Genomic DNA, 27,762 nt, shown 5'->3' on the forward strand with positions numbered 1-27,762 from the left:
GCTCAGGGCGTGCCACGACGCCGATATGGCCGCCCAGGAACGTACGGAGGCGCCTGGTCTGCTCAGTGCGAGCAGATCAGTCGAGGCAACCCGATGCACACGCACGCCTCGCCCCAGCCAACGCTCCCGACACCTCATCATCAGACGCAACGCATTCTCTCCTTCGACGATCGCTCCGATTCGAGCGCGATCCCACCGAGATCGATCGCGTCGAAATCACCCGCGAGTTCGATTGCACGCGTGTTTCCTTCGTACGTGGTGCCGACGAGATCGACGACCAGAGATCGAGAGAACCTGGCCAAGCGCGAGTCGCGCGAATCCACAAGACCGGGCTCGAGGATGACGTCCGCTAACGGTTACGTGGATCGTTGGTGTTCCATCGGCGAGAAGGCAGACAGTCTGATATTGTGAACCATCGAGTTTCGAGCGATAGCCGGTTGATCGATGTGACGCAGTTGATGGGATAAAAGAGACGTTGAAGTTCGGTGAACGTGAGACGAGGAACAGAGAGAGGTAGTAAACCGGTTCGGTGACTGTCCGTTAATCGCGGTGCGATCCTAGTGATTCTAGCCGGTCGAACGATCCAGTGTCTTATCGATGGTTGGAAGGAATCGCGTCGGCAACACGAGCCAGCTCTATTAAGCGTTCTCCTTAACGGAACAGGTATAACGAGCGCGATTAACGCGGCGGCGATTGGTTGACGCGACGGCGAGTTCTCGACGGTGCACCTTGTGTACGTGTACGGGTCGTTTGGGACACGCACTATCGCGGGAAGTAGCGATAGACGGAGAGAACGAGAGAAAGGGAGAGAGAGAGAGAGAGAGAGAGAGAGAGATAAAGTCGGATCTTTTATATAAAAAATAATTAATAATTAAACGGCCGAAGAAAAGAAGAAAAAGGAGAGCGGAAATGGCCGGCGAACTGGCTGTTACGCGCGGCAATTATGTTAAGTGGCCAATTAGCAATTAACCAAGGAGACCAGCGGAGCGGCCCCTTAATTGCAGAGAACAAGAGGACGACGAAGAAGGTGGAGACGGAGGTGGAGCGACCGAGTGAACGGGAGGAAGCGCAAGGTGCATCGTAACCATCTCACGCGCCATTTACTCTCTATTCTCGCTCTGAAATCGACCACGAGATTCGTCGAGACTCTCCGTCCGAAACTTCCACACCGACGAAAGTTCGACCGCACCGTGACGCCGAGTATCGCGTTCGAGAAGAATCGGCGAAGGAACGGAAGGAAAGATCGTGCAACGTCACCGTAAATTCGAACGATAGCGACCCGATCAATGGGAGGAATGTTGGCAAAGAACGCAGAGAGACACTGGAAGAAGAGAGAACGGCGTACCGAGGGATAAATCGGATACAGTGAAGTGTAGGTGCCCGCGGGGATTCGGTGAAACGAAGTTCCTAACCCGAGGCGACGCCGTCACCGTCGGCAAGATTCTGTCTCCCAGGTACCGGGCGAGTCCTGGGGTGGCGACAGAGGCACCTGCAGGTGCCCGTAGCCCGAAGGAACCACCTACGTGTACCGTGATGACGGTCCATCATCATCAGAATCACCACGTGGCGGCTCGCAGCGGCGTCGCCGTGGCCAATAACGGTCTGAATCTGAGCAGGATGTCCGGCCTCGAGGCGCACAGGCTGGAGAACATCGTCGAGAGGAACGGAGTGAGCGTGGAACGTCTGTCGAATGGGCTCGACGCCAGGAACAACAATCACAGCAACAACAACGGTCTGGTGGAACGCGGCGACGCATCGACCACGATGCCGCAGAGATCGCGATTTATGATCACCGATATCCTCGGTGGCGCGTCCAGCAAGATGCACCAGGCGGGTCTGCAGACTCAAGAACCGCCCGGCAGTCCGCCCTCCACGCCGAGGGACCTCAGTGTCAGGCATCAGTCGAGAACGTCCTTGAACAATAGCAACCTCGACGAGGATAGCGACGCGAGTCATCACGACGGTGCTTCCGTTACTTCTAATGGTAAGCGGTCAATTATGTCCTTATCTCGGTTTCGTCGACGCGCGTAAATATTTCCGCGAACCAACCTCGATTAAATCGTTACGCGGAATAGCTTCGGAATCGCGTCCAGCGAAATTCGAGAGATTCGCCGCCTACGGTATACGCGACACGAGCCTCTAATCGTTGGTCGTCCGCGTTGGCTAATTGGCCGACCGACGGTAGAAGGAGACGAGAAACGGAAAAGAGAGAGGGAGGGACGGGGAGGGAGGGGCGGTGGGGAGAAAATAAAAGAGGGAGACACAGAGAAGCGAAGGAGGCGCGAAATTAATTTCGCCACTCGGTTTGTTCACCTGACCGCTCGCGTGGACTTTCACGAAGGTGTCAAGGACATTTATGGGGCGGACTGTCCCGACCGGATGTTCCACTCGGTGAGAGATCGTGTCGGCCGTCGGTGGTTGTGCGAGCGCACGAAACGCAACTCGGACCGTGCTTCGAGAATCGAAAGATATTTCCCGGGAGATGGTAGAACCGTCCTCCTGCTACGGTCGCCCCATTCTCCGTCTTCGATCCGCCTCTGTCCCGACGATCGTTTAGGGTTTTTAATGGTCTGGAATCGGACTCGGGCGCTCCAACGCTTTAATTACGTTACCCTCGTTTGTTTCCTTTAACTCTTGTATTCGTGAGCCGCCGCCTTCCGCCGTTTAGCACCCTCGGGGCCTCCCAGTGCCAAGCGAATTTACCGTTCTCGCTCGCACTCCGCCGATCCGTTCAGAGAGGCAAGTAGGTAAACGTCTTCTCCGCGAGACGACCGCGAGAGAGGGGACGCGCAAGAAAATCTTTTTACCGGAAAGGGAAACGCCGCGTATACGTGTACGTTCCGTGTTAAAGGAACCATTTTCCACGAGATAAATCTCCACGGTTAAATTACAATCAATTCTTAAGAGAAGAAAAAAGAGAGGGAACGGCCAGTCGGTGTCTAACGCTTCCTTCATTCATCATTTCTGACCTGTTACGGACCTATCGCGAGTTTACCTCGGTCCTATCCTTTAATTGACCGATGCTTCACGGCTATTGACCCTTAAGGATGCCGAGGCATCGGCCACTGCGTAATACGTACCTACTGCCGTGATCGATTTGCCTTTCGAAATTTCATAGAACGCCGCGGTTTTTAACGATCCAATGATTTTTCGTTTTCGGCCCTCGTCCACTAATTAGAGGCCATCGCGGTTTTTTCGAGTTAATGGAATCCCGAATAATCGTTACCCGGTCGAAGCTCGCCATTTCGACACTTCCGTCCATTATTCTACGCTCGTTCTCCTTTATAGATACTATGACGTACCTGTTTTTTTATTTCCACCGATTCGCCGACCCGTAACTCGAAATTACAGCCGTAATCGCGAGATCGTGTTCTCCTTTGTTTATACAAACATCGGACGCCACTTCCTCCCAGGGAGAATGTTTGGAACCGCGTTAGCGATTAAACGTCGGCTACACGGTGATATTTCTCTAGTTACGATTATTAGAGAAAAAGAGAAGAAAAACGCTAATTACAGGCATTTGTCAGTTTCCAGCTAGCTTCGGAGCCGCATTGACAGAGGCATTGGGAGAGCACGGCTAATACCAATCATCTCGAGACGATTTCCGTCAATTTACAACCAGCTTTTTACCCTTCTCTCCGCGTTGTACATTCCCGTTTTACGTTTGCCGTCGATCGGCGCTCCACGGTACTTTCCTTCGAGGCTAAGTTCATACGCTTACATCGTAATCGGCTTATTTTGCACAAAAAGTACATTAAGAACAATTACGCGCATGACTACGGCTACGTGATTAGAGACACGGTTCCGAGCACTAATACCGCTTCTGACTGTGAGAACCGAATAGACGGTTTCTCGCAAAAACGGAAACAGCCTTTTATCCTCCTCTAAACAATTACTCTCGCTAGGTAAAATCACGGATCCCTCGTTTCTTCCCTCGACATCGATCTCTCGTCGTCTAACCGTGTTATACACTGCGAGAAATTGCAAGAAATCGGGACACCTACGAACTTATCCGCCGTTTCGCGATTCGTTCGTCAGCGATCCTCAACGTGACCGAATCGTCGGTCTCGGAAATCTCGAGAGTAACGCGAGAGTAACCGCTCGTCGATAGTCGTCGTCGTTGCCGGATCCGCGTACCCGCGGCGAAGCGTGCGATTCGCGATAAAAGAACGGCAGAGGAACCTCCGCAGTCTCGTCTACTCTAACGTACCGAGCGATCGTAGATCGCGATTCGCAAAGTTGAAATATTCCTGGGAAAGCGTGTGTCGCGATAGCTGGCCGATATATCGTTGTCGACGTTTTTCTTTCCACCGAATAACGTATGCTCGAGGGCCGTTATCAGTCGCGGTTAACCTCACACGCGGCTAATCGTCGCCCCGGCGTCGACTAAAGAATTAATGAAGGCCAATTAGAAGGAGTAACGCCGTTGTAATTGCCGGTGAACATGCTTTCCGGATGATCGAACCGGTGATTATACACGATCCATCCTCTTGATCTATCAGCGCTTTCGACGCCAACATCCTTACTTCCCATATCTTTTCTCGCCTGATCAACTTTTTCCACCCCGATCGTTTAACAGGCGCGCCGATCTTCCTACAAAACGTCGATTCGTAATTATTTCGCTTATTTCGCTCGTATATCCCTTGATAGAACGTTCGTCTTCTTCGTATCGTTTCTTTTACTTTTTCGTTGCCTGTGTAGCTGCGCACGAGCCAAAGGACAGTTCCAGTCACGTTGTCGTTTTGCCTCGGATTATCAACATCGTTAGGATGCAATACATCGTGCAATAATAAACCAACTCCGGGTAAAACAATGTCAATTGTTCACACAATGTGTGAGACAGTATAAATGAACGAACACGATCGCAAGGTGACCGATTTTTCAATCTCAGTCTCGAGCGATTTTAGCAGCGATCAACGCACAGCCTTTGGCGAATCAGTTAGCACCGATCGAGTCAATCTACGGTCGACTCTGTATTTATAATTATCGAAAAATATATTTGATGGTTTTGACATCGAGCAATCTCGTCGCTGAACTACCACACGACCAAACCATCCTCGACACCTGGCTCAACGAGGAAGAACGAGTATCGAGATACGTTCGCGACGATATCAAAGTAGAATTCCTCTTTAATACTGAAAAAAAACCGTCGTTGTCGACGCGATGTGTTATCTCGTACAGCTGTTTTGTGTGCATATCTAATCTCGCGGGAGTAATTGTCGGTACATGCGCCGTTGTCCATCTTGCTCGTTCATTCCAATAAAGAATTAATGAAAGCCAATTAAGAAGAGTAACGCCGATGTAATTGCCGTCGGACACGCTCGCACCGCGTCGGGCTCCACAATTTTCCACGATCAATCGTAGATTTTTATACGCTTCTGCGCGTCTATTATTCTTTCCGATAGAACCTATACGATAAGACGCTGCGAAATGAAAAATCAAACTCGTATTCTCTACAGCTTTTATGTTGGCGTTTCCACTTTCCTCGCTGCCACCTATCACGCGTAATTTTACTATGAAAATAGAGACAGATTCGATGGTAAATCGTACCTCGTAACTCGACTTCTGTCACGTTTGTGCAATTTCATAATTTTATTAAAGCAACTGAAAAAATGGAACCTATAATTACGGTATAGTTCCACTCGATAGACATCGTAACGATCGTTGTTCCACTTTAGATATTTAAATATCGTTGCACGTTGTGCGCGTTCCGTATACCTTTACATCTTTAATTTCCCATAAATGCATAAGCATCCGCGATCTGCTCGCAAGATATCGAGTACAGCAGTGCGTTCGATGGAATCTTCGGAGAGCGGGCAAACGCGTGAAATGCTTCGCGAAATAGAGAGTTTCTCGAGCGCGTGTACAAATCGTTTGTAATCTGCTTACAAAGCCAACATTCGTTTCTGGCACTCATTGTTGTTGGTTTCTGGCGTCGGGCCGGAAGGATCCGGGGGCCAGCCAGTTTCACGCCCTTAAAAGGGAACCGACTTTTCGCGCGCGACTAATCCGAGAACCGGAAATGATTGGCAACCGTTTAGATCTCGGCGCGGATTAGGAATTCTATGAGAGGCGTCGTAGCCGCCGAGCCGAAAGGCGACTTCGACTTCTTCGTTCCTCTTTGCTATTTCTTTCTCTTTTTTTCTTTTTCTCTTTTTTTTTTTTGCGCCCCATACGAGAACAGCCTGACAAACGAGAACCGGCTGTCACCTTTTTGACGAGACTATCTGCCCAGGATTAATCCGTGCTCCGAATAATCGAGGCCTGGTACGCGCTTCTTTATAGAAACGTCAAAGGATATCGCCATGAACATCGTAGGAACGGGCTTGAGATTTCTGAAAGAATCAAAAGGGAAAAGGGTAACCGAAGGAGCCCTTCAAAGTCGACTCTCAACGATTCGAATCGAGAAGAATTAATTGCGAGAAAATAGATTTGGAGATTAGGAAAAGTTTCAGCCTGCGAGTAGAATTTCCTGTAAGTGCCCAGACACGCTTTTTGTTTCACGCAACGATTTCTTACCAGTGAGATATCCTGCATCGAAGTATGTCGTGTTTGTGCATTAATGGGAAATTAAAAGATGCGTAAAGTGGTATTTTAACGGATGGAAAGAACGTCTGACTCGATGCCGCTGTTTTATTGGTTGGTTCTAGCCAAAGAAACATAAATTCGCGTAAATATCAGTGGGAAATTCCATCTTGGAAACTAGATCGTTGGAAACTAGTCGGTCGATGCGTAAGAAACATCGTCGTGGATTCTATGCTTTTGCAACTGTGGTAGCACACGCGGACGACGAATTGTCAGATTTCCTAAACATTCCTCGGCACTGAAACGCCAGTGAGCTACGTTGCTGTCGTTGGGATTCGTGCGGTTGGTTTTCAACGTTCTCTTAATGAGATTCGCGATCGCAAATCCTCTTAACTAGCTTGTTCCAACGTTGACAGCGCTGACCTCGCTTTGCGCTACCTTTAAACAGCCAACTTCTACATTGTTTGCTGCACTGGAAATTATACGACTGGAGATAAAGCGATCGTCCAGACGATGCAACCTGCTAAGTAAATCATCCATAAAAAAGTATAAATCGAACGAATGGAGATCGGTGGAAAGAAACGTTGCGAACACGAGGGTGCAAAGGCACCGCCGTCATGGTGCTTGAACTTCGAAGGACGCGAGCGGGAACGTTGATCGCGAGAGGGGTAAGGTTAAACTGTCGTCGCATCGTAGAAGCATAACGACTATCGAGGAACGTCGTTGTACGCGAACATCTCGTCAACTTAATCGGGTCAGGGTGTATTGTTTCAAACGGCTGACTTTGCAAGCGCTCGAATAATTAATCATGCTCGCTTAATCTAGGATCGGCCACTTTGTAAACACTGGACGCTTTCCACGTGTTGCGAATTAACCGTACCGATAGTCCAGCCTGATTACATATCTCGCGATATTTCTGTGTATCGTGAAAACTCTATAACGCTATGATCATTTTTCAACCGAAGAGTTTATTTACTATCGGGCGAATCGCTAAACGGTGTGCCTTCCTTTCCTCGACACCTTACAAAAATTTCTAACCACCTCTTCCGGTAATTTTCGGTTCCTCCATTCTCTGACGGGCTTATTATTAACTCGATAACGAGGAACAGCCATTCTCGAGCCAAGTGGAGCTCGGCGCCGCAAGAAAAAAAAAAAAAAAAGAAAAAAGAACGCCCCATTCGTCGACGTCACCGAGGTTAATTGGCACCGGTATCTCGGTTTGCCGAAATTTCCTTCCACGTATTACGCCCAATGCAGTCGCAATTAACACGCGAGTATAGTCACGAACGTAACACACCCACACAACCGCTGTCGCCAATGTGTACCACCGACTACGTACAGGAAGGTAGGAAGGTGGACACGTGTACACGAACCCCCTAGAGCAACGTTGACGACTGCTAGGAGGCCACTTGGCGAGTCGCTAACACGACTTTTGCGTGACCAGGAGGCCGGCCTTGATATCACAAGGACCGAGTTTCGGCGTGGCAGGAACGAGCAACGAGTGTCTACGTGCTGCCATTTCAGCGATCAACTTTCCATTATTCCACCTGTACTTTGCCCTACGAATTTTTACACGCTAACACCTTCTAGGGACCGTCGCAACCGCGTCCCCGATGCTCCCCTTTTGTTTGTTCGACGTCGACGCTTCGCCTCTTCCAGCTCGAATCCCTGTTACGACTAAACGAACGATCCAAATTTTAGGAAGATCAAGCTTCCGCCGGTTTTCGGTCAACGCGCGCAGAACGTTCGATTCGTCGATACAAGTAAATCCGATTTGAAGCTGAAACGAGTCGCGACTATGCGCTTTCCCGTCGGCCACTCGCAATTAAGGCAAGCTGCTCGTTGCTCTGTACTTTGTTCCGCTCGCAACTCTGCGGACCCGGTATCCCCGTTTCACCCTCCATCTTGTTCCTGCCTTTTCATCGTCCTCGGCCTCGTGTATCGGAAACGATGTTTCTCCCGGTGATGGAATTAATTTCCCCCTGGCCTCTTCCGGGGACTGCGTTCGAAAACCTGGTCGATCGAATCGTCGACGTTACATCGACGTTCGAAACGATAATATCGCCGGTCCGTAACGAATAAGAGAAAATACGTGCGGTCGACGAAACTGCGTAAAAGTTCTCCGGTGTCCTAGCTAATTACCTCGGAACGATCGCATGGTGCAGTAGTCGTATTCCTATTCACCGGTCACGCGGAATGCACCGATGAAATTCGAGAAACGCGTTCGTTATGAACCCCGCGAAACCTTAGGCTCGCATAATTCGATCTGACAGTAACTCCCGATTGCATTTTTCCCTATAATGTTTCCACGCTGCGACAGATCGTTCTGCGAGCCGACACTCGACACCTCGCCGTCCTTATTCCGCCGCTGAGATCCCTTTAAAAACGAGCGCGAGGCTTCGCCTGGACGAAATTGTTCGTCAAACGATAAAAGAAGACGAGAAGCGTTCCTACATTCATTTTCCAGCGTGTCGATCGCTGACCATGGCAATTAAGAATTCGACTATGCACGTCAGGATACTAATTCGACACCAGCATCGGCGTAATTTCTTTTTCAAATTCTCGCCCTGACAATTTATCCCCGCCGGGGTGACTGCAAATAGAGTGGGCAGGCAATAAAACGTTAACCCTATAACATTATCTCCGGTGTTCTCTACCCCCAAAGGTGGTGACACGGTAACACAATACACAAGAGGGGTCAAATTCTACCCCCGTCGGGGACCACCACCCTTGTACACGATACGAGAGAGGGTGCGTACAGGGCAAACTAAGAAAGGGGGTGTGTGACTCGAACGGAGAAAGCTAAATTCCTACGCTAAATTCTCTGAATCTCTCAGCTCCATTTTTATCAAATATCCTCCCCACGACCTGTTAATTGCCAATGACAAATTGCAAACTACACATTAGCTGAACATTCTTCGGCTGGCTAAACGGTTTGTGCATGTACGAACGATTATACGTGTACGAAGAATAAACGACGAGATCGTAACGTGAAAATTCAACGTGCTGACAGAACTCGGTATAGCTTCGAGTTAACCTGGACAGATCGTAAAAGCAGCGATAATAAAAGTTTCGCAAACCGTTGCTCCGCGTTGCTTTATGACTGGCGGAGATAGCTGGAAAGAAAGACGAGGAACGAAGCGGAGAAAAGAGGGCGGACGTATGGGGGGGGGGGGCGGCACGGAAGGGTGGAAAGTCCTCCATTGTGCGCCGGTAGCTACGATTTCATTTGCTTATTGCTTTATTTCGTCGCGGGCTGAGCCGCGCGGCTAACTAGTCCGCAGGTGTGCGTTTTTACCCGCAAAGCTGGCGCAATGCCGTTAACATTCGCGGAATGTAGACGTAAACCGCACGTAACAGTGCGCGATAAAAAGCGCCACGCGGCAGAGGCTGCGATCGTCGAGTTCGATGAGAAACGCTTAACTCGTCTCTTTCATCCTTTTATTTTAGTAATATCGAGGCATAAACGTAGTTCGTAGATTTTAATTGCTACGCGATGATACGTCTGGTACTTGTCTTAATTCGTACTTTGCAGTATCGTTGTCTCGATAGTTGATGGTTACATGGCTATTTGTTCGCTTTTGTCTTCGGTCTGTCTTTGAAATAAATTCTTTTCTTTGTCATATCAAAGCGGAATTTTACAATTTTACAATTTTTAGTTTACTATACAACGATCTATTTAATAGATCGTTATGGGATCCCAATACCAAGGTCGTTGAACGATCGACACGCTCCTCCTAAACTTTTGCACGAATTCGAGCATATAATCTACACCAATGTAGACTAATCTATCCGACAAATAATCGGCAATTGCAAGACCAAGGCCGGAAACGTGGAATTGCCGAATGTAACCTACAAAGTCTCACGGTAGATGGATTTAATCGATCGCGGTGGATCGGTGAAAAATACGCGTGGTTGGCCTCTCAGAGCGACGTAATCGGTCGGCCGAGTATGTCCGTTCCGCCGTAATCGTCTGTACATCCTGCAGGTGTCGCGTTTCGTTGTAAACCGGGCAAACAGTACTTCGCATGGACTTAAACGAAGACGATACCTGGTCAGCGACGTGGACGCGACCGTGCTGGCACTAATTACGGCAGCGAATAATTGCTCGATAAACATCCTGTTAATCTCACTTTTATGTTCCATACATTGTACGGTGTCGGCGTGCTGGTGTAACACGCGAGGGCCTCGATTTCCCTCTCTGTTTTTCGCACACGAAACACGACAATTTTCATTGGCGCATACACGCCGTGTATCCGGTACACCGGCATGTTTTTTTTTATGTCCGTTGCGACAATTATCTGTACAAACTTAATTAAAGTAACGCGACTCTACGACGGTCGTGTAATCTTCCTCTTGTCTTTACGGAAAAGAGGGACAGAGTAACATTTTCGAGAGTTTCGACGCTGCGATCCATTAATTTCGAAGCGAATTTACGCAGTGAGAAATCGAGCGAAACAGTGAGAACAATAAAGTTTTCGTGGCAAACATGTCGCTAAACAATCTCGAGAGTCTCGACGCTTAGATTTCAAACTCGTACGACGAAAACAATAAAGTTTATGGAAAACGCGTGCTAGGTGGACAGCGCGAGATGTATGTTGTTTGTTGGAAAGTCGCGAAGAAGACGGTGGCCGGTTCTCGAGGAAAAAGCGAATGAAACTCGGAGCATCTTGTAACAGAAAGAGGTGGTGGAAAGAAGTCAAAAGAATACTGTCACCGGGGAAAGGAAGAAAAATGAGTACTTTGGAACGGTTCCGGAGTCGCTGTACACTCGTGCTTCCATGGTAGAAAAGAGTCTCTTCATTTTTCATCGAATTAAACCGATGGTTGATCAGAGGAGGAGAAAGAGGAAGATAAAAGGATAAGCAGTAAAGATATCTTTCAACGTCCGGCTTGACGTTGATCGTTTTCATTTGGAGAAGTCGTCGTCGTCGTTTCGATCGCGATCGTACATCGCAGAAAACGTTTTTGCGAATCCCCTACGAGAGCATCGGCTCCTATTACCGGTCGAGGCAAAGTGAAACATACTTACAAAGCGGAGAACAGGCTCGTAAAGACGAGCCAACACACGGACAAAGCTCGCAAGTACGTGCTGTGGGAGTAAGCGGTGGAAGAAACGTAGTAGCAGAAGCGCTTTTACGCGGAAAGGAGAAGAAGAGAAAGGAGCGGAATACGATGGTGACGAAGGAGACGGAAAGGAACGACGACCGTGTGTTTCGCGATAGTTCTCGGGTTACTTCAAACTGTGTACGCGAGAGGATAGCAGAGGGGCTGAAAAAGTTCCAGCCCAACATCTCGGAAGTGTGTAAAAAAGAGAACTGCGTTGGTTGAGACCCGGGCTCTAAGTGTATCACATAGTAAATTTAGTTTTCCAACCTCCGTTTTATCGTCTTCCCTCTTTTTCCCTTTCTCTGGAACCTCGCGAGTCGACCTCGAGCTGCAGTCTACGATGAAATTCCTGCACGAGCTTTTCCTCGGGGATCGTCGGCCATGTTTCCCAACATGGCGGACCAGTCCTGGATCCGTTCGAGCGAATCTGGCCGATCAAACGGAGGCTAAGAGCCACGCTTTCGTTCGAGTTAACTCGATCCACTGGCTCTCTACCATCCCACTTTTCCCTCCCTCTCTTTCCCTCTGTCCCTTTCGCGCCTGCACTTCTCTCTTCCTAGTCCTCCCCACCCCACGAGTCTCTCTTTCTTCTTTTCGTTTCTCCACATCCTTTCCCCTACTGCAGCCCTTCGGTGCTGTTTCTTCCGCACCACCCACGACCGTTCCAATCGATGAGCTCGCGACAACAGTCCTTTAGATACTTTTAGAAGCCCGCAGAACATCTCCCGTGGGGTTGCAGCCGGCTGATCGGTCCCCTGACGGGATTCCCCCGAACTTCGCCAACCGATCCTTCGGTTCTGCATCGGAACGTAACGCTCTTCCGACCGTAATCCCGTCTATCGAGCTGCATTTTCGTATCGATCTGTCAAAGCATCCACGAACCACGGACAACGATCGCCTTTCGTCGCTCGAAACGTCTCCTGGAAGACGTAGGCGATCTCCGAACGAGCGAAACAATTTTCCCGCAGTTCGTCGTAGACTCGCGTTTATCTCGATCGAGTTAATCGATCGCTTGATACGCGTTTTCCTGCGATCGAGACAGGCAAATTGCGTCTCCCGGACGATGAGAAAAATAAAGGAGCGGCGTTAACGAGATTCGAGGGAGAGACGAATCGAGAGGAGGGGGTGTTGCGTGGTTCGCGTCAGATTTGATCCGGGAAACGAGCGTGTGTGCGTGGAGAAGCGCAACTTGCCGACGTGTATCGAGTGTAATCGGTTTCCTCGGGGAATCCCACCCTCTCCGTGGGTGCCAGCGAACCGGGGGGATAATTTGCGGCGTCTCGACGCGGCTGCGTGGTCCAATCCGCGATACCAGCCAATCGGCTCACGGCTGCGCGGACTCGAACGGAGAACAAAAGGATCTCTGCCGATAGAGAGAGAGGCGGCCGTGATCGCCATGCAGGGACCAGCAAAAACGCCAGCTACGTATATACGGAGCGCACCACGGCATCGATTACTTCCCCTACGGGTTGCGATAAAGCCTCTTCGAACTCCGACCTCGCAAACTTCCACGGCCCGGCTCATGCAATCTCCACGTTTACTCTCTTCCCAGATACGAGCTCATCTCTGATTACGTGTAATTAGGATTTTATAATGTACGGTAGGCGTTCCTACTAGTTCCTATAGCATTTGGAAGTAACTTAGGATAATGAAACATTTCGTAGACTCTGTATCGTGAAAGTTAATGCGTTGTGAAAGTTAGATCGTAAGAAACTGAATTTTTAATCGTCCAGACGGAATATCTTCAATTTAGAAAATAACAAAAGAATCTTGCCGTTCGATTAATATACAGGGTGGTAATAACCACGCGCGATCGATTCTACGTATCAGAACAAACATAAAAATCGATACCCGAAAATGTCGATCGAGCGTGTAACACGTACTTACACGAAATATTGGAATATTGATTTTGTTCGCTGCTTTTTTCCCTTATAACCGTAAGCGAATATTTGAATCGAAATACAATTTTAACCGTTGATATGGAAAGCATGTATTTCTATGTATTGATATAAAAAAAAACGAGTAATAAAGAACATTAAACATATAGAAACAGCGAAGTTGTCATTTCATTTCTTCACCCTTATCGCAACTGACAGAAAGCCGACTCGCTCAGAGCGCAAGAAAACGAGAATACGGAAGATAATGTCGTTCGACTAGCAAGAAAGGATATAGACCTTTCACTCGATAAATAGAAAGCATCTAGTTTTTAACGCGGCTAATCAATTGAGTAACGAACCGCTTGATTCGCAGCGAGACTTAATCGAACGTTGTCGGGGTTTCAGGTGGCAAGGAGGACGATCCAAAGAGTTCCTCGTCCAGCACGCTCAGCTCGGCGCAGAGCAAGAAACAGCGAAAGGCGCGCACGGCTTTCACGGATCATCAGCTTCAAACTCTGGAGAAGAGTTTCGAGCGACAAAAGTATCTGAGCGTGCAAGACAGGATGGAACTGGCGGCGAAGTTGCAGTTGACCGACACCCAAGTGAAGACGTGGTACCAGAACAGAAGGTAGGATTACCACTCGCAAAAATGTATCGTTCGTTTGACAGATTACAGCTGTCTAGGATGACAATGGCGGTGGATAAACAACTTCGGAAGCGGCAAACAACCCCCTGTGACGTGATAACGCTGTACGAGGATATAATGGAAAATAGCGTTCTTCTTCCTTGAGAACCGTGCGATACGAAACAAGCCTCCGCCGAGTCTAAATTGGTTAATAATAAACTGCCTCGCGTAATGATACACTGCACGAAGCAATTAGAGAATCATTGGTGAGAAAGGTTTTTAATCGCATCGAGCGAAGAAATCTTGATCGATTGACGCGTTATGCCTAGCTATAATATCGTAACTACTGGATCGTGAATATTTATGCAAATTCATAAGGCAGCAAAAGCTAGATAGCGATTTATTTCTTTCGCTGGATGATACAACGAATATTCTGCTTTGAACGTTTCAAGGTTTCGTATCATTCGCGCGGCAATACGCATTTCTAAGTTCCCCGTAAATACAAATTCACGATAACAAGCATCGTTGACTTTAAGAAGATCGTCGAAGAAACGTACAGTGACACGATGGATAGGTAGAAAAATGATGACACGACGCGAAGAACGATACGCTAACTGTTTCGAGTAGCGTACTTGGATAACCTCGGACGAGAGCGAGCTTCGTCGAGTTCTAAAGAGAAGACAAGCAGATAGAGGAGGATGTTGTGGTTCCGACGTTTTAATAAACTACCAGGATCCTATTGCCATGTTAACAAAGAAACGCGCGAATCACGACCGTGCTCGATACGCGATGAACGAAGAAACCGGACAGACAATGGAGAATTTACTTTATAAAACGTTTAAAGGAGCAAAGTAAGAAGCGGACGAAGAAGGCGATCGATCGAGGGGTGGTTCGACACTTTCGTTACTCTGTGCATGTCAATCGGAGGATGCTGCTCATCAAGGCATCTCGGAATGAGTAGCATAGCGGCGAGGCCTTTCGTGACAACCCGTATCGAATCCGTAAATGGAAATCGCGGCGGCCAACAAAGGCGCTGTTTACGTGGTTAAACGCAAGGATCACCGGCCGTACGGACGTTTCTGCTCCGATATTTCGAAAGTCATGTAGCTCTTCTGGCGAGCTTCGCGAACGTCGATAATCGTAGCAGCGTGAACGATCCTTTAAAAAACAGCGACTCTTGGGAACCGTGGCTTTTTACCGCGAAAGAGTGATACATTTCGGGCACTTGACAAAAATGAAATTCACCGCCTAAGTCGTTGCTATCGAATCTCACGAATCAGCCAAAATACCGTTTCGGTAATTCAACTTTTCGAAGCTACAGACTTTAAGTTTCAAACGAAAATTTGGAGATGATTTAGACGCTCGTGGATTTCGAAATTTTCGAATCTTAAAAAGACGAAATATTAGTTGGAAGATTGGAACGTTTGGAAATTTAAGAGTTCAAACGTCCAGAAATTTAAAAGAATTTCATTACTCGAGAATCTAATATTAAACGGACGAAGAAGAATCGGAAGAACGAGGGTATAGGCCAATACGTGTAATCGAAGGCTCGATTTTCGAATCCTCGGCGGCATCCTTTGTATTCGAACAGCGCGTTTCTACCGAGTCATTCAGTGGCGCCTGCAATTTCGTCCTGTCGATACTTCGCAGTCCTATCTTTCCTCGATCACCACGCTCGTTAGTCACGAGAATCCGGTATTTAAGATCGAGCGAGGAAAATTAAATTCGTAGGCTTCGTATTGTCTTTCGCAGCAATCCGTCCACGCCGTTGCGATCGCTTTTCGACCGACTGCAAACGGGCTTCGAAAATAATTTCCATCCGACAAACTGTTTGGTTGAAACTTCTTTGGACCGGTAAATAATCCTTCCAGAGTCTAACGACGTTCTCAACGGTGGAAGAAGAATTTCTAATCAAAGCGAATTCAATTAAACTCGACGCTGCTTGCATTTTAAAACGTAGCCATTGAAACGAACGTGCTTCGAGGATCCGCTCTTTTCGTCCTCCGGTTGTTCCAGCGCGTTCAAAGACCTCCAAATTTATAGAAAATGTGAATTTCAAAGCGCCCGTGGTTTAATGCACAAAAGAATATTCAAAAAGCCGAGAGAACGTGAAAGCTGGAGCCCAGGGTGTCACGCGACGAAGAAATCAGTCGCCTGAGCGTTTAAGGGTTGAAACTTGCCTGAATCATCGCTTCGTCGGAATACACGTTTCGTTTATCACGAACAAAATTTCTTTCCAATGACTTTCTGTCCTCGAAATGGCTTCACGCCAATTTCCACCCCGTCGTTAGTTGCCGGTGGCTCGGTGCCCTCCGAGGGTGATTAGCTTCGAAACACCCACAACTCGTGACTACGCGACTTCTGTGGCCGTTTAGTTTGGACAAGCGGCCCATCGAGCTCAAAGAAAGCGAATCGTTAATGAGAATCTCCGAGGCCCGTGATGGTTCGCGTATAGCGGCGAACAAAAAGCGAAGAACGCGGGACAAGGGGGGCAAATCTTAGACTCTAAACCGTGCCATTAGACTGTCAATTACGAGGCGACCGAACGCCGTAATCACAGACGTGCACGCTGTCAGCTATTGCATCGACCTGTATTTCGGTGTCCATTCAGTCTCTCGGATCTAATTGCGGCCAGCCTGAAATCGTTTTCCATCTTGCGAGCAAACTGGCCGCGTATTACGCGTCTATCCCGCAACCTGACAATTTGTTAAGAATCGTTGCCACTTGGCGAGAGAGAAGCCGTGAGAAGACGCAACGATCTCTACGACGTTCAAGGTTCTTAAGTGTAACTTTCGTTTAATTACATACATGTCGGGGATGAAAGAACACCGGAGCCTTTGGAATTTTGGATAATCCCGCAACATTGTAACCTAGAGTCTACTATAGCTGTAATTGAACAATTGTAGTTATTCAATCCGATTGTAATCGTTCGAGAGTTGTGATAGTGAGCTTGGGCTCGAGGCGACAGTCAGTCGCCGAACGTAGCCGCGGTCACGGGATGAACGCTTTGTCTAACAAAGGCATGGAATAATTCTATAGCTCTCCTTAAAGAGGAAATAGTTGTAACGCTCGACAGTAAACATTCCAACGGTCTCTGTCCCGTAGCTCGCCACACGCAGACCCTATTCTTCGAGTAAGATGATTGCCAGATGTCGATGCGTCTCCGCAGTACATGTTCAGCTAGCTCGCGGGCCCTTTATAAATCTTAAGATTTAGTCAACTAAAGTCCTTCGAACAGACAAACAGTCTTTGTCCCAACTACGGGAAAATAGGGGAGACCTATTTTTCAAAGAGCGGCGTCTCCCACTAGCAACTTTGACCAATTAGCAGCAACGCCAATTTCCCTTACTTTCCGAACGAAGGCTTTTCTCGACGAATCCGATGATCTCGTGTCCTTAGACACACCCCGATATAGTTTTCCTCTGTGGCATCATCGGCACTGGAAAGTCATTCTCGCTCGCGATCTCATCGATGAAAAGAGTAACCCTTTACGACCAGTGAATATTACGCGTCCGACTTAGATTTTGTGAGTACGTTCATCTATCATCCCGTCGACCGCGGATTCGTTATTGAACCTAGGATCATTGTCGTTAGTTTCTCGAGTACCTAACTACCACGGTTACTTGTCCGATTCTATAATAATCGTATTTGCACTAGTCAATGTCTTCTCTATTGCGTAACGACAACGTGTAACCCAAACGAAGATTCGTTTCACGCCCCTAACCCTAATTCTAATGTAAACCCGACATACGTATGCATACGCGTACGACACAGAAATAATATTCACGAATGATCGAAAAGGATTAATTAACGGAGGAGAAGAAGGACGATGACGATACGCGTGCCATGATTATCGCCGGTATGGATGAAAGAACGAAAGGCTGGTAAGAGGCCGCAAAAAGCCGGGAAAATTAGTGACGCTTCTGTCAGCCGGCTTCTTAAGTGCCCGCTTAAACTTTTGTTGCTCGGTGTACGCGGCCGCGGTGACTCGGCGCCTTTTCGCGGAGGCGCCGACCACACCTCGGGCGCCACCTAGACGCATTTCGGATCCCTTTTTCTCGGCTAAACTATCACCTTCGAAAGGTGGCAAACGATTTTTCAACGCGATTACTACCTTCAGCCGTCTCTCCGTGTACGCGTACCTGCGCTTTCAGTTAATTTCCACTGGAAAACGAGCGGTGATCGACGATTAATTAACCGTTTGGAACCAGACGCGAGCCTCCGCGACTGTGCGGCAATTGGCAGATCGTTCGTAACGAGATCGAGAAGGAACAAGAAGAAGAAAAAGAAACGAGGCAAAACGGAATAGGTCGTTGCCGGTAATGAACGTTCCACTGGACCGGTATTTACCCCGTTCTTGAATCTACGACGGTAGCAGGATCGCCGTCTAAAACCGTCGTCGAGTTGCGGTGATTTTCTCGCGGTGGACGTATTTTCCGCGAAATCGATCGTGGCCCGGCAGCTTCGGTTAAATTGCCTCGTCGAGTCCCGATAAGCGATACGCTCGCCACTTTTTCTTTGCTGCATGCCGGCCATACGCAACGGCGAAGTTGGTTATTTAGAAGTCATTAGGACTCGTTACGTTACTCACCGCGCACAGTCCCTACTTATCGGCTAATTACGTACACAGCCGTACACGGGTCGGTGCATCGGTGGATCCATAAGTGGCGCGCACACACGCCGTACGGCCGATCGTTGGCGCGCTTTCGGTCTTTAGCGTCCCCTCGGCACACTTACCTCCGCGTTCAGAAACTGCATTCTAATGAAACGCCACGAGACCCGCTCGCTCGCTCGTTTATGTAATTCGCGACGCGCATCGAGATTTATGTATTCGGACACGTAGATTTATGTATCCGCGGCGGATTTATGCGCTCGTGGCTGGATTTATCGCTACAAAGCCACTACGGAAGCCCTGCTACTTTAATTAGTTCGAATCGCGGCCTTAACCCTCCTCGATGACGTTTACCCTTCTTAGCGGAAAATTCTATTCGCATCGACGCAACGTTACGTCTATCCGGATTAGTTGTAATCTAATCGTTTCCAAATCGATGGACATGGAACGCTTTGACGTTCCTGTTACGTGGAATTGAGAACACGAGAGGTAGGAGAGGAAATATTCCATGAACGTTCGATCGTCGAGGAGAAGTTGCACGATGACGCGCAGGTAAAAGAGGGTGGTGCGCGGGTAACGATTTCGAAAAACTGTAAGCCGAGCTGGAAAGCAGCACCGAGCCACCGCGTAATACTCTAGAATTACGAGTCACGTCCTGAGGGTAGTATTTCCTCGCACGCACGCGAATCTGCCGCGCTGCCGAATCCGCCAAAGCTGAGACTTTGCCTTTACGGTAGACGGTACGCGCAGAACGTCGTCGCAGACAATAAAGTTACACCGATACGACTAAAGTTTCGACCGCATCTGCGATAAAAAGAATCTTCGAATCTATCGTTTAAAAAAAAAAAAAAAAAAATAGAAAAGTCCAAATTCACAAAACAGTTGCTCGCCAAAGTATTGGCGCATTGACAGAAATCTCTCGCGAACGCGTTACGCGTGTTATGGGAATTACGATGTCAACGGGGATCCAAGGGATTCGAGTTATTATCAATGTAATTACGGCGGTCGTGAAATTTATAAACGGTTTATGGTATCATCGTCGCTTTTCTCAACCGCTGTATCGTACCGTTTGAAAATTATGCTTTGGAGAGAGAAGAACGACGAAGAAGAATCTTAAGTGGAAAAGAATTCCGTTGCGTTAAGAGAGACGAAACTATCGCGCGTTAAATGAAAATACGAGCAAGTGAAAACGTCACGAGCGATCAGGATGATTCCGAGAGGGAGGCAAGAGTCCTTCACACGGTTTTGCGCTCGTTATATGCCATCAACGCTAAACACCATCAACCATGAACACGCTATAATATTTTACTACATGGCTATCTAGAAGTAATACCTCATACACACATTGGATAAGAAGCAAGAGTGATACGCGTATAACGGGCCGCGCAATAGAGATGCCGGTACGATAATAAGATACCGATAAGTCAAGAGGAAATTAAAAATTGCCCTCCAACACGCTACGCGTTTGCGTCTAGCCAAGAGTTCGATTCTACGCTTTAAGACTAATTACGTGTTTATTCTCTTACCTTTTTGGTCGGACAAGGAGGCCGTTATCGACCATCTTCCATCTTCCAGCGAAACATCGAACGTTTGACGCTAAATTTAGATGTAAAACTAAAACAGTGAGTCACGTACTTGAGAACATTACGCTAACGAAGTATAGTATATAATGGTCGTTAAAACGAAACGAAACAGAACGGTATAGAATTTTACGACGTACGAAACTAATAACGCGACGATGTTAACGCCCTGCTGGTTAAGTTACGACTAAACGACTCGACCAAGGACTCCAAACGAATCGAAATTTGTTTTTCCTTTGTCCTCCGGTTATTGAACGAAACGATAACGAATATCGTTCGAACGTCTACGTATCACGCGTATATGAATATTCCGTTCCGTCTATATATACCGTAAATACTACGTTTCATCGTTTAATATTTTTGCCTTGTAGCCGGCGTCTCGTTCCGATCGTACCGTTACACCGTCCGTGTTTCGAATTAACGAACCAATTATTCAGCGTGCCGCAAACAAGGGTACACGGAAAAGGACACGACCAACGAAGAGAAAGTTCTCGTAAATATAGCAATTACCTAAAGCGTCGGATCGAGGCGCTGCTAAACACGAACAGGCTCACCCGAGGCGATCTGTTAATTAGAGACGCGCGCAAAACATTTCCATTGAAACGGTAAATTAGGTGCAAATTTAACCGCGGGACCGGCTGAAAGAAACACGAGGAGAAATGCAACGAAGAAACAGCAGTTTTTTCTCTCGTTTCTTTTTCTCTCTTCTCTCCTCTTTTACTCGAAGCCACGGCGCCGTAACAGCATGGCGACATCGCTAACGCGTCGTGATACATCGCAATCGTGAGAATCCGGCTTCGTTGTTTCTTGAGGCTTCTCGACACCAGCCGGAAGAACACACGAGCTTCCCACGCCTCTGGCAAACCGCTTTATAACGGATCGTCTTGATTTCTCGGCTAGTCAAATGCACTGGTTTCGAGGCGATCTTTTGCCGAGGCAACCAGCCATCCACGGCCGGCGTGATTGAAGAAAAATTCGTGTCACGAAACCACCGAGCACCGACACGATTTCAAGTACGGAATGGGCGGTGGCCGAGGAATTTCGCGAAATAGCTAGAAAAACGAGGCTAACCGGCCGGTACCCGATAACCGAGGGGAGTGTGCGGTGTAACGATATATTTGCATGCGCGTTTGTCCGCCTATATGGTGCCTGTAACGTTCCAGCTAAGTTTTCCATCTAAAAATACTAAATAGCACGGCAATCTTGCCTGAGAAAGCGTGTCTCGTACAATTCTATCGTTATTTTCTCGGCTCGTTACAAGCTACCCTTTAGGCGGTCATTTTCTCTCTCTCTCTCTCTCTCTCTTTCTCTCTCTCGCTCTCTTCTCTCTTTTTCTAAACTTCGTACGCTTCTAAAGGGTGAACACGACTCGATAATACCGGCGATCGAGCGTTGCAGAACGTAAACGCGTTCCGTAATGGCAAATGCTAATTCGAGTTCTTCTCCTTTTATCCCTTTGTATCGCGAATGAAAATTGATACGTATATTACACCCGTCTATCCGGTGGAACATGTGTTCCATAGTCAGTCGAGCAAATAATAATTTGAAAATATGTCGCCCTATTCTTTGCCTCCGTTCTCTGTCTGTCGCCATTATTATCGCAAACCGAGCCGACAGCTTGGTTGCATTAGTGTCGCGAGGACTCGTAACCACAAAACCACCGACCAGTCCCAAACACCATTATAAATGCATTAACTCTCTCCCTTGGCTTTATCCTCCCCCCTTCTCCCCTCCCCCACACGCCTTTTAAACGTGCGTCGTTCGCGTAATTCTTTATCGTCGTATCGTTAGAAGCGACGCGTTATCGAAGAAAAAATAGCAAGAAATTTGCCGATTGAATTTCTAGAAGAGCGTGGAAAGATGCGACGATCGGAGAAACGTTAGCCAGAGTCACCGAAGGAACCCTGTTGGGTTGGGGTTTCCTTCGTCTCCGAAAAGTCGACGATCGTTAAGCCCGATGGAAGCCCGATCGTTACACTTTTCTTAACACTTCCCTCGGACCTCTCTCTCCCCAGTTTACCCTTCGTTTTATTCGAGGCAAGACGAAGGCAGCTAACGGGAACCTTTCGAGAACGATAAATCAATGACTCTTGCTCTTTCCGCAGCTACTTCCGACCCTTGCCCTGTCTCGCTCGCTCTCGCGGTTATTCAACCGCCGCTACAAAGAGCAGGCACAGCAATTAAGGGTGTTTTAGAGTGGCTGCACTCGAAAATGACCGGCCACCCCTAGCGGCGGTATTAAAAAACATTACTCATCATATAATCGCACGAGTGGTTTTCATTGCAACTTGTCGTCTCCGTTCTTCGCCCCGTAACTCACCCTCTTCTCTCGGTTACACGGCGGCCTCCTCTCTTTCTCTCTTTCTCTCTGCCGTTTCGTTCTCTCGTGCCTGTGCATCGGCCGGTCTCCTTTTCGCCAGCATGCCAGCGGAAAAATGAGAAATGATCGTGGCTCGATTCGGGCAGGGTCCTGTTTAAAATTCATGAACGATTTTACTGCTACCTCCCCTATCGTCGAGCGTCACAAAAGGCCGAAAGCTAGGGGGCATATCGAGAGAGAGAGTGTGGCCCACATTTTCGAGCGATGCACACAACGCGTGCAGAGTAAGAGAGACAAGTCGTGGACGAGAGGGGCGGCGAAGAGGGAGGCATGCACCCCACGAAATATATTAATTGTCGAATTTTCCGTGCGAGCTGCATATCCGTTAGAGCCGCTTTGTCCCTTGCCAGCCACGGATCTCCTGATTATTAATTACCCTGACAACGAACTTCGTCCCCCTGCTCGCCCCCTCTCGCCTGGCCTCCCGTGAAATTCGCGGCCTCGTTTCGAAGGCACAACGTTTTTCCTCTGCTATTTTTTTTCATTTTTTTAATTTTTATCCCGTGCCGCCGGTTTTTATGGAAAAACGTAACGAATGTCCCCGTCGACCGTTGGGGGGCTCGTTAATTATCGTCCCGAATTCCGCAGCTAGCGGATCGTCGGCTTTTAATTGAGAGGGTAGCGGACCGCCGAGCTGATTTATCGTCGTAGATAATCGTGACGTTTGACGGCGCTCGTCGAGCCGGTCGAGATTGCCCGAAATTCTATTCCCGATTTCGCGATTCGAAGCTGCCAAGTTTTCTAATTATCTCGCGGTAATTACCTCGAACGGGTCGATCGATCCTCGATTACTGGAGCATGAATCCATATTTAAACGGGAATCGATTACGCGTATAACTGCCGTTAATTATTATAACCAGCATGCACGGCCAAATTATTTTTGCATCGATGAAAAATTGTTTTATCAGCCGTTCGCGTGCACTAAATTATACGCATAGATACTCGTCTGTACTTTGCTCGTGCTCCGTTCATTTTTCCAACGTTATCGACTAACAACGTTGATCTTCGTTTTCGCCTACGACGCGCTGCTACGTCTCGGGGACGTTTTACCATCGTGTACGCCACCGCGCGTGTATAGTCCACCAGACAATGAGACGTAACATTATGTTTACAGTAATAACAAACGAGTAATACGCTGCAACTCGAGCGAGAGAGCTAAATCACCACGTGTCGGTTCAGACGCGAGACTATAATTTTCCACTCCGCTCTTTGATAATTACGCGCGATGCAACGAGTTGCGTAATTGGTTCAATCGGTGCACTGCTATCATCGTCGCAAGCCTCACGGACGCGTTTCGCCCTTTTCGTTTATCCCGCATTTCCATAATAACGCTGATGAAAAGCGTACAGCACGAAATCGCGCCCCCTTCTTTTCTTTTCGTCTTTCTTTTTTTTTTTTTTTTTTTTTTTTTCTTCCAAGTTCATAGTCGGAAACATTTCCCTATCTTTAACCGGGATCGAACGAATGCTACCCTTTTATTTTACAAATGATCGCAATTTTCCTCGAGTCATCGTGCTGGTCCCGCGACTCACGACTGCGTACACGCGTATCGCGGCATCGTTCATTGTTTTTTTCACCCCACGCGATAGTTCACTCTCTAACCTCTCCGTGCACTTTGCCTTTATCGGGCCGTGCGCGTTGTCCATCGGCTGGTAACCCGTGGAAAAGACACACCGACACATCTCCAAGCACGTCCAAAGGCGCTTTAACGTTCGCAACCACGGCGTAGGAAGTTGCGCGCGTGGCATGATACGCGATGATTAGGCGGTGAAACTCCACGGGCTATTTGTTAGTATAATAAGCCCGCCAACAGTGTGGCCAACGTAACCACTCGACGGCACGCCATCCCGTTTTAGCGTAATTGTCCCAGATCGAGATTTACATACGCGGACAGAGATTGGGAGGCGATCGAATCAACCGGGGAACAGTTAGGGGTGAATTCGAAGAAATCGTAAAAAACCACGAAGAACTTTCCCCCTGTAAATGCCTTTGAATATCGTTGAGGCGTTACTTCTCAAGCGATAGCTACGAACGATCAACGACGAAATTCCCGACCATTCGCTAATAAATTGCAAGAGGCGCGTCGATAAGATGTAAAAGTCGTACAGAGCGACGAGGAATCGTACGATCGAAATTAAGCTCCTCCCTGTATTCTCTTTGCAGAACGAAGTGGAAGAGGCAGACGATCGTGGGCTTCGAAATAATGGCGGAGAACAATTTCGCGGTGGCGGCTTTCCAGCAGCTGTACGGAAGCGGAGCGGCAGCGGTTCCTGCGCATCCTGCGGCAGGACGATACTGGCCGTATCCTAGTGCACACGCGTTACCAACCAACGGTCTCTTCTACCAGCAAGCGTCAGCGGCGGTCACCCTGCAGAAACCCCTTCCCTACAGACTGTATCCTCCGACGATGATCCTGGCAGGGCCTAGCAATCCCCTTGGATCTCTGACAGCCAGCTCCAGCCTGTCGAATCTTAGCAACTATTACAGAGACAGTCCAGAGATGCCGGATGGAAGAGACAGAGAGAACATGGAGAGATCGTCCAGGCAGAGGGACAGAAGCAAAAGTCCCGTGCTCAGCGACAGATCGCCATTGATGAAAGAGGAAAGACTGTACGCGCCAACGATGGTGCAAGCCGGTTCGAGTAACAACCTTGGAACTCTGACGGCGAGTTCCAGCCTCTCGAACCTCAGCAACTATTACAGAGACAGTCCGGAAGCGGTGGACGGACGAGAAAGGGAGAACATGAACAGAGCATCGAGACAGAGGGACAGGAGCAAGAGTCCCGCGTTGAGGGAAAGATCTCCTATATGCAAAGACGATAGACTCTATCCACCTACGATGCTTCAGGCAGGGCCTAGTAATACCATTGGATCATTGACGGCGAATTCGGGTCTGTCGAGTTTGGGCAGCTACTACAGAGATAGTCCCGACATGATCGAGGGAAGGGAGAGAGAACACTCGAGAGCGACCAGACAGAGGGACAGGAGCAGCAGTCGTTCGCCGAAAAGAGAAGACAGTCCTCAGAGTATAAGAGCGGACAGCGACGACGAAAGTATACACGATATCTAGGGTATAGATGCCGAAGGAAGGTTCGACGACCTACGAGAACCATTAGGAAGCAGCTACGTCGAGATCGAGGAGGATCGATCAGGCTCTTTCCAAGAGGAGGACGATTAATCCTCTGGAAAGGTTGGCGCGTTCGACGGAGAGATTCAACTTCCACGAACTCGCGATATTTAACGGGGATACGAGCTTTCTCGGCAACGCGTTCCAATCTTTCGCGTCAGACCAACTGAACGCGAAGTCGAACGTCTATCGAGAAGCAACGCGGAGAGAAGCGATCGAGTTAATAGACCAGCACGCGTTGCTTTATAGCGGTTACTCGAATCCTTACTACGTTACGTAAGCAAGAACGCGCGTATAAAAAATTTTCTCGCCGGTTCGCTGTCCAATGGAACTGGCAATGGATTTCGTGAGGTGGAACACAGGAAGTGACATGGCACGGGACGTCCGGGATTTCCTAGATAATGAGAATGCGCAGAGGAAGCGTTATGTGGTTAACCAAAGTTTCGCGATTGGAACATTTAGCGAACCAACGGTACGCTGAAACACAGTATTCATACTCGATGTAATAATCGTTATACCGGTAGATCGGAAGAGAGCGAATCGACTAATCGACGACGTCTCGACAGATTTATCGTAACGCTCACACGGTTCGTCGATCGTGTGTGCCTGTCTGTATATCCATGAGTGTGTGTGTGTGTGTGTGTGTGTGTGTGCATGTACGAATGCGCGTGTGGACGTAAACGCCAAAAGGAAACGGTTGTTAATTGGTAGAAACGTCGTTGAACGACGCGAAGCGGCTACTTTTCGCGGTGTAAATAAAAACTGTTCACCTGTCTGGGAAAGGGGAAGGATAAAGAATAGGTTAGAGAGCCGGCTAGACCTACCATCGAGAACGACTGGAGTCGCGCCAGGAAACGAGCCAATCGCGCACGAACGCGAATCTACAATTAATATGACATTAGGGGGACCTGCCTGCGGGGGAAGAAATCCGAAATGACACGAAATTACACGCGGTCGCTGAACAAAAAAAAAAAAAAAAGAAAGAAAAGAAAAGAAAAGAAAAAAGAACGGTCGGAAAAGAAGAAGACGCCGGAGAATTTCGGTATATACATAGCGTCGAGGGACCGCTAGGCTGTTCGAACGCCACGCGACATTTTTGCTCACCGTTGGTTCGTTTGCGAAGCGCCAACAGAAAATTGGCCGATTGATATCGGCGCGGCTCCTCCATTCTACCACGCGACGAGCTCGCGGCGTAGGGAATAAATTCCCGTTGTAAATACGATTAGAACTCGATCCGCGCGATTCGCCGCGACGTATCGTCGATATAATTTAACGGACAACTGTTGTAAATAGGTACGTTCGAGGATGAAGTCGTATGTAAGTCGAATAGTAGGCCGGTTGGATGCGTCGAAATCGCAGATACTTGTAAGGCGTAAGTCGAAGCCAACCGTGATAACAAGGTATTCCGAAGTATTTTTCAGATTCCAGTATACGTAGAAGAACGCGCGGGACGTGTTTGAACCGTCGGAAGGTGTTGTATCGTTTAGAATCGTTTGATCGTCGCGTGGAGTGTTCAGAGTTACGTTATTCGTGGAAAGATGTTTCGGACGGGTGGCTGAATAGGGAGAAAAGATCAAGTTCGACGGTGCAGACACGGTTGTTGCGTGTTCAGCGATGAAATACCAGTATTACGAATGCATAAAATTAGGCTGTACGATGGCGAGAACAGGTGTTGTACGAAGTAAAGGAACACTTTAAAGGAACGACGACGTTTGTTGTAAATCCGACGAGACGCGATCGGAGAGTCTCACGGTATCGTGTGACTTAACGTTAAGTAATGCAGCAAGAAGTACATAGTATAAATCATGCTTTGTAAAATAATGTCTGTATAGCGAGAATTATTATATGGAAAATATATTATACTAAATTTAACGCTCAGCCTCTCTTACTTCTCTCTCATCTTTTCTATTAAACGGAATATCCTATC

The 27,762-nt window shown here is 48.1% G+C and overlaps 1 protein-coding gene across 1 annotated transcript; it reads left to right on the forward strand.

Moving 5' to 3' along the window:
* LOC117237061 (homeobox protein B-H2-like) lies at nucleotides 1-27,707 on the forward strand. Its single transcript, XM_033500701.1, has 3 exons — nucleotides 1-1,984; nucleotides 13,917-14,139; nucleotides 24,872-27,707. Exons 1-3 carry the CDS (start codon nucleotides 1,534-1,536, stop codon nucleotides 25,776-25,778), a joined length of 1,581 nt encoding a protein of 526 aa, XP_033356592.1. The 5' UTR covers nucleotides 1-1,533; the 3' UTR covers nucleotides 25,779-27,707.
* The last annotated feature ends 55 nt before the right edge of the window (nucleotides 27,708-27,762 follow it).

The sequence above is a fragment of the Bombus vosnesenskii genome, unplaced genomic scaffold (assembly GCF_011952255.1).
Source record: "Bombus vosnesenskii isolate JDL3184/JDL3185 unplaced genomic scaffold, Bvos_JDL3184-5_v1.1 scf7180000013262, whole genome shotgun sequence".
Taxonomy (NCBI): domain Eukaryota; kingdom Metazoa; phylum Arthropoda; class Insecta; order Hymenoptera; family Apidae; genus Bombus; species Bombus vosnesenskii.

Excerpts from the sequence above, each read along its gene's own strand:
- LOC117237061 (XM_033500701.1), top strand. The coding sequence starts at position 1,534 with ATGACGGTCCATCATCATCAGAATCACCACGTGGCGGCTCGCAGCGGC. Across the intron at positions 1,985-13,916 it reads TGCTTCCGTTACTTCTAATG|GTGGCAAGGAGGACGATCCA; the intron begins GTAAGCGGTCAA and ends TCGGGGTTTCAG. Across the intron at positions 14,140-24,871 it reads ACGTGGTACCAGAACAGAAG|AACGAAGTGGAAGAGGCAGA; the intron begins GTAGGATTACCA and ends TTCTCTTTGCAG.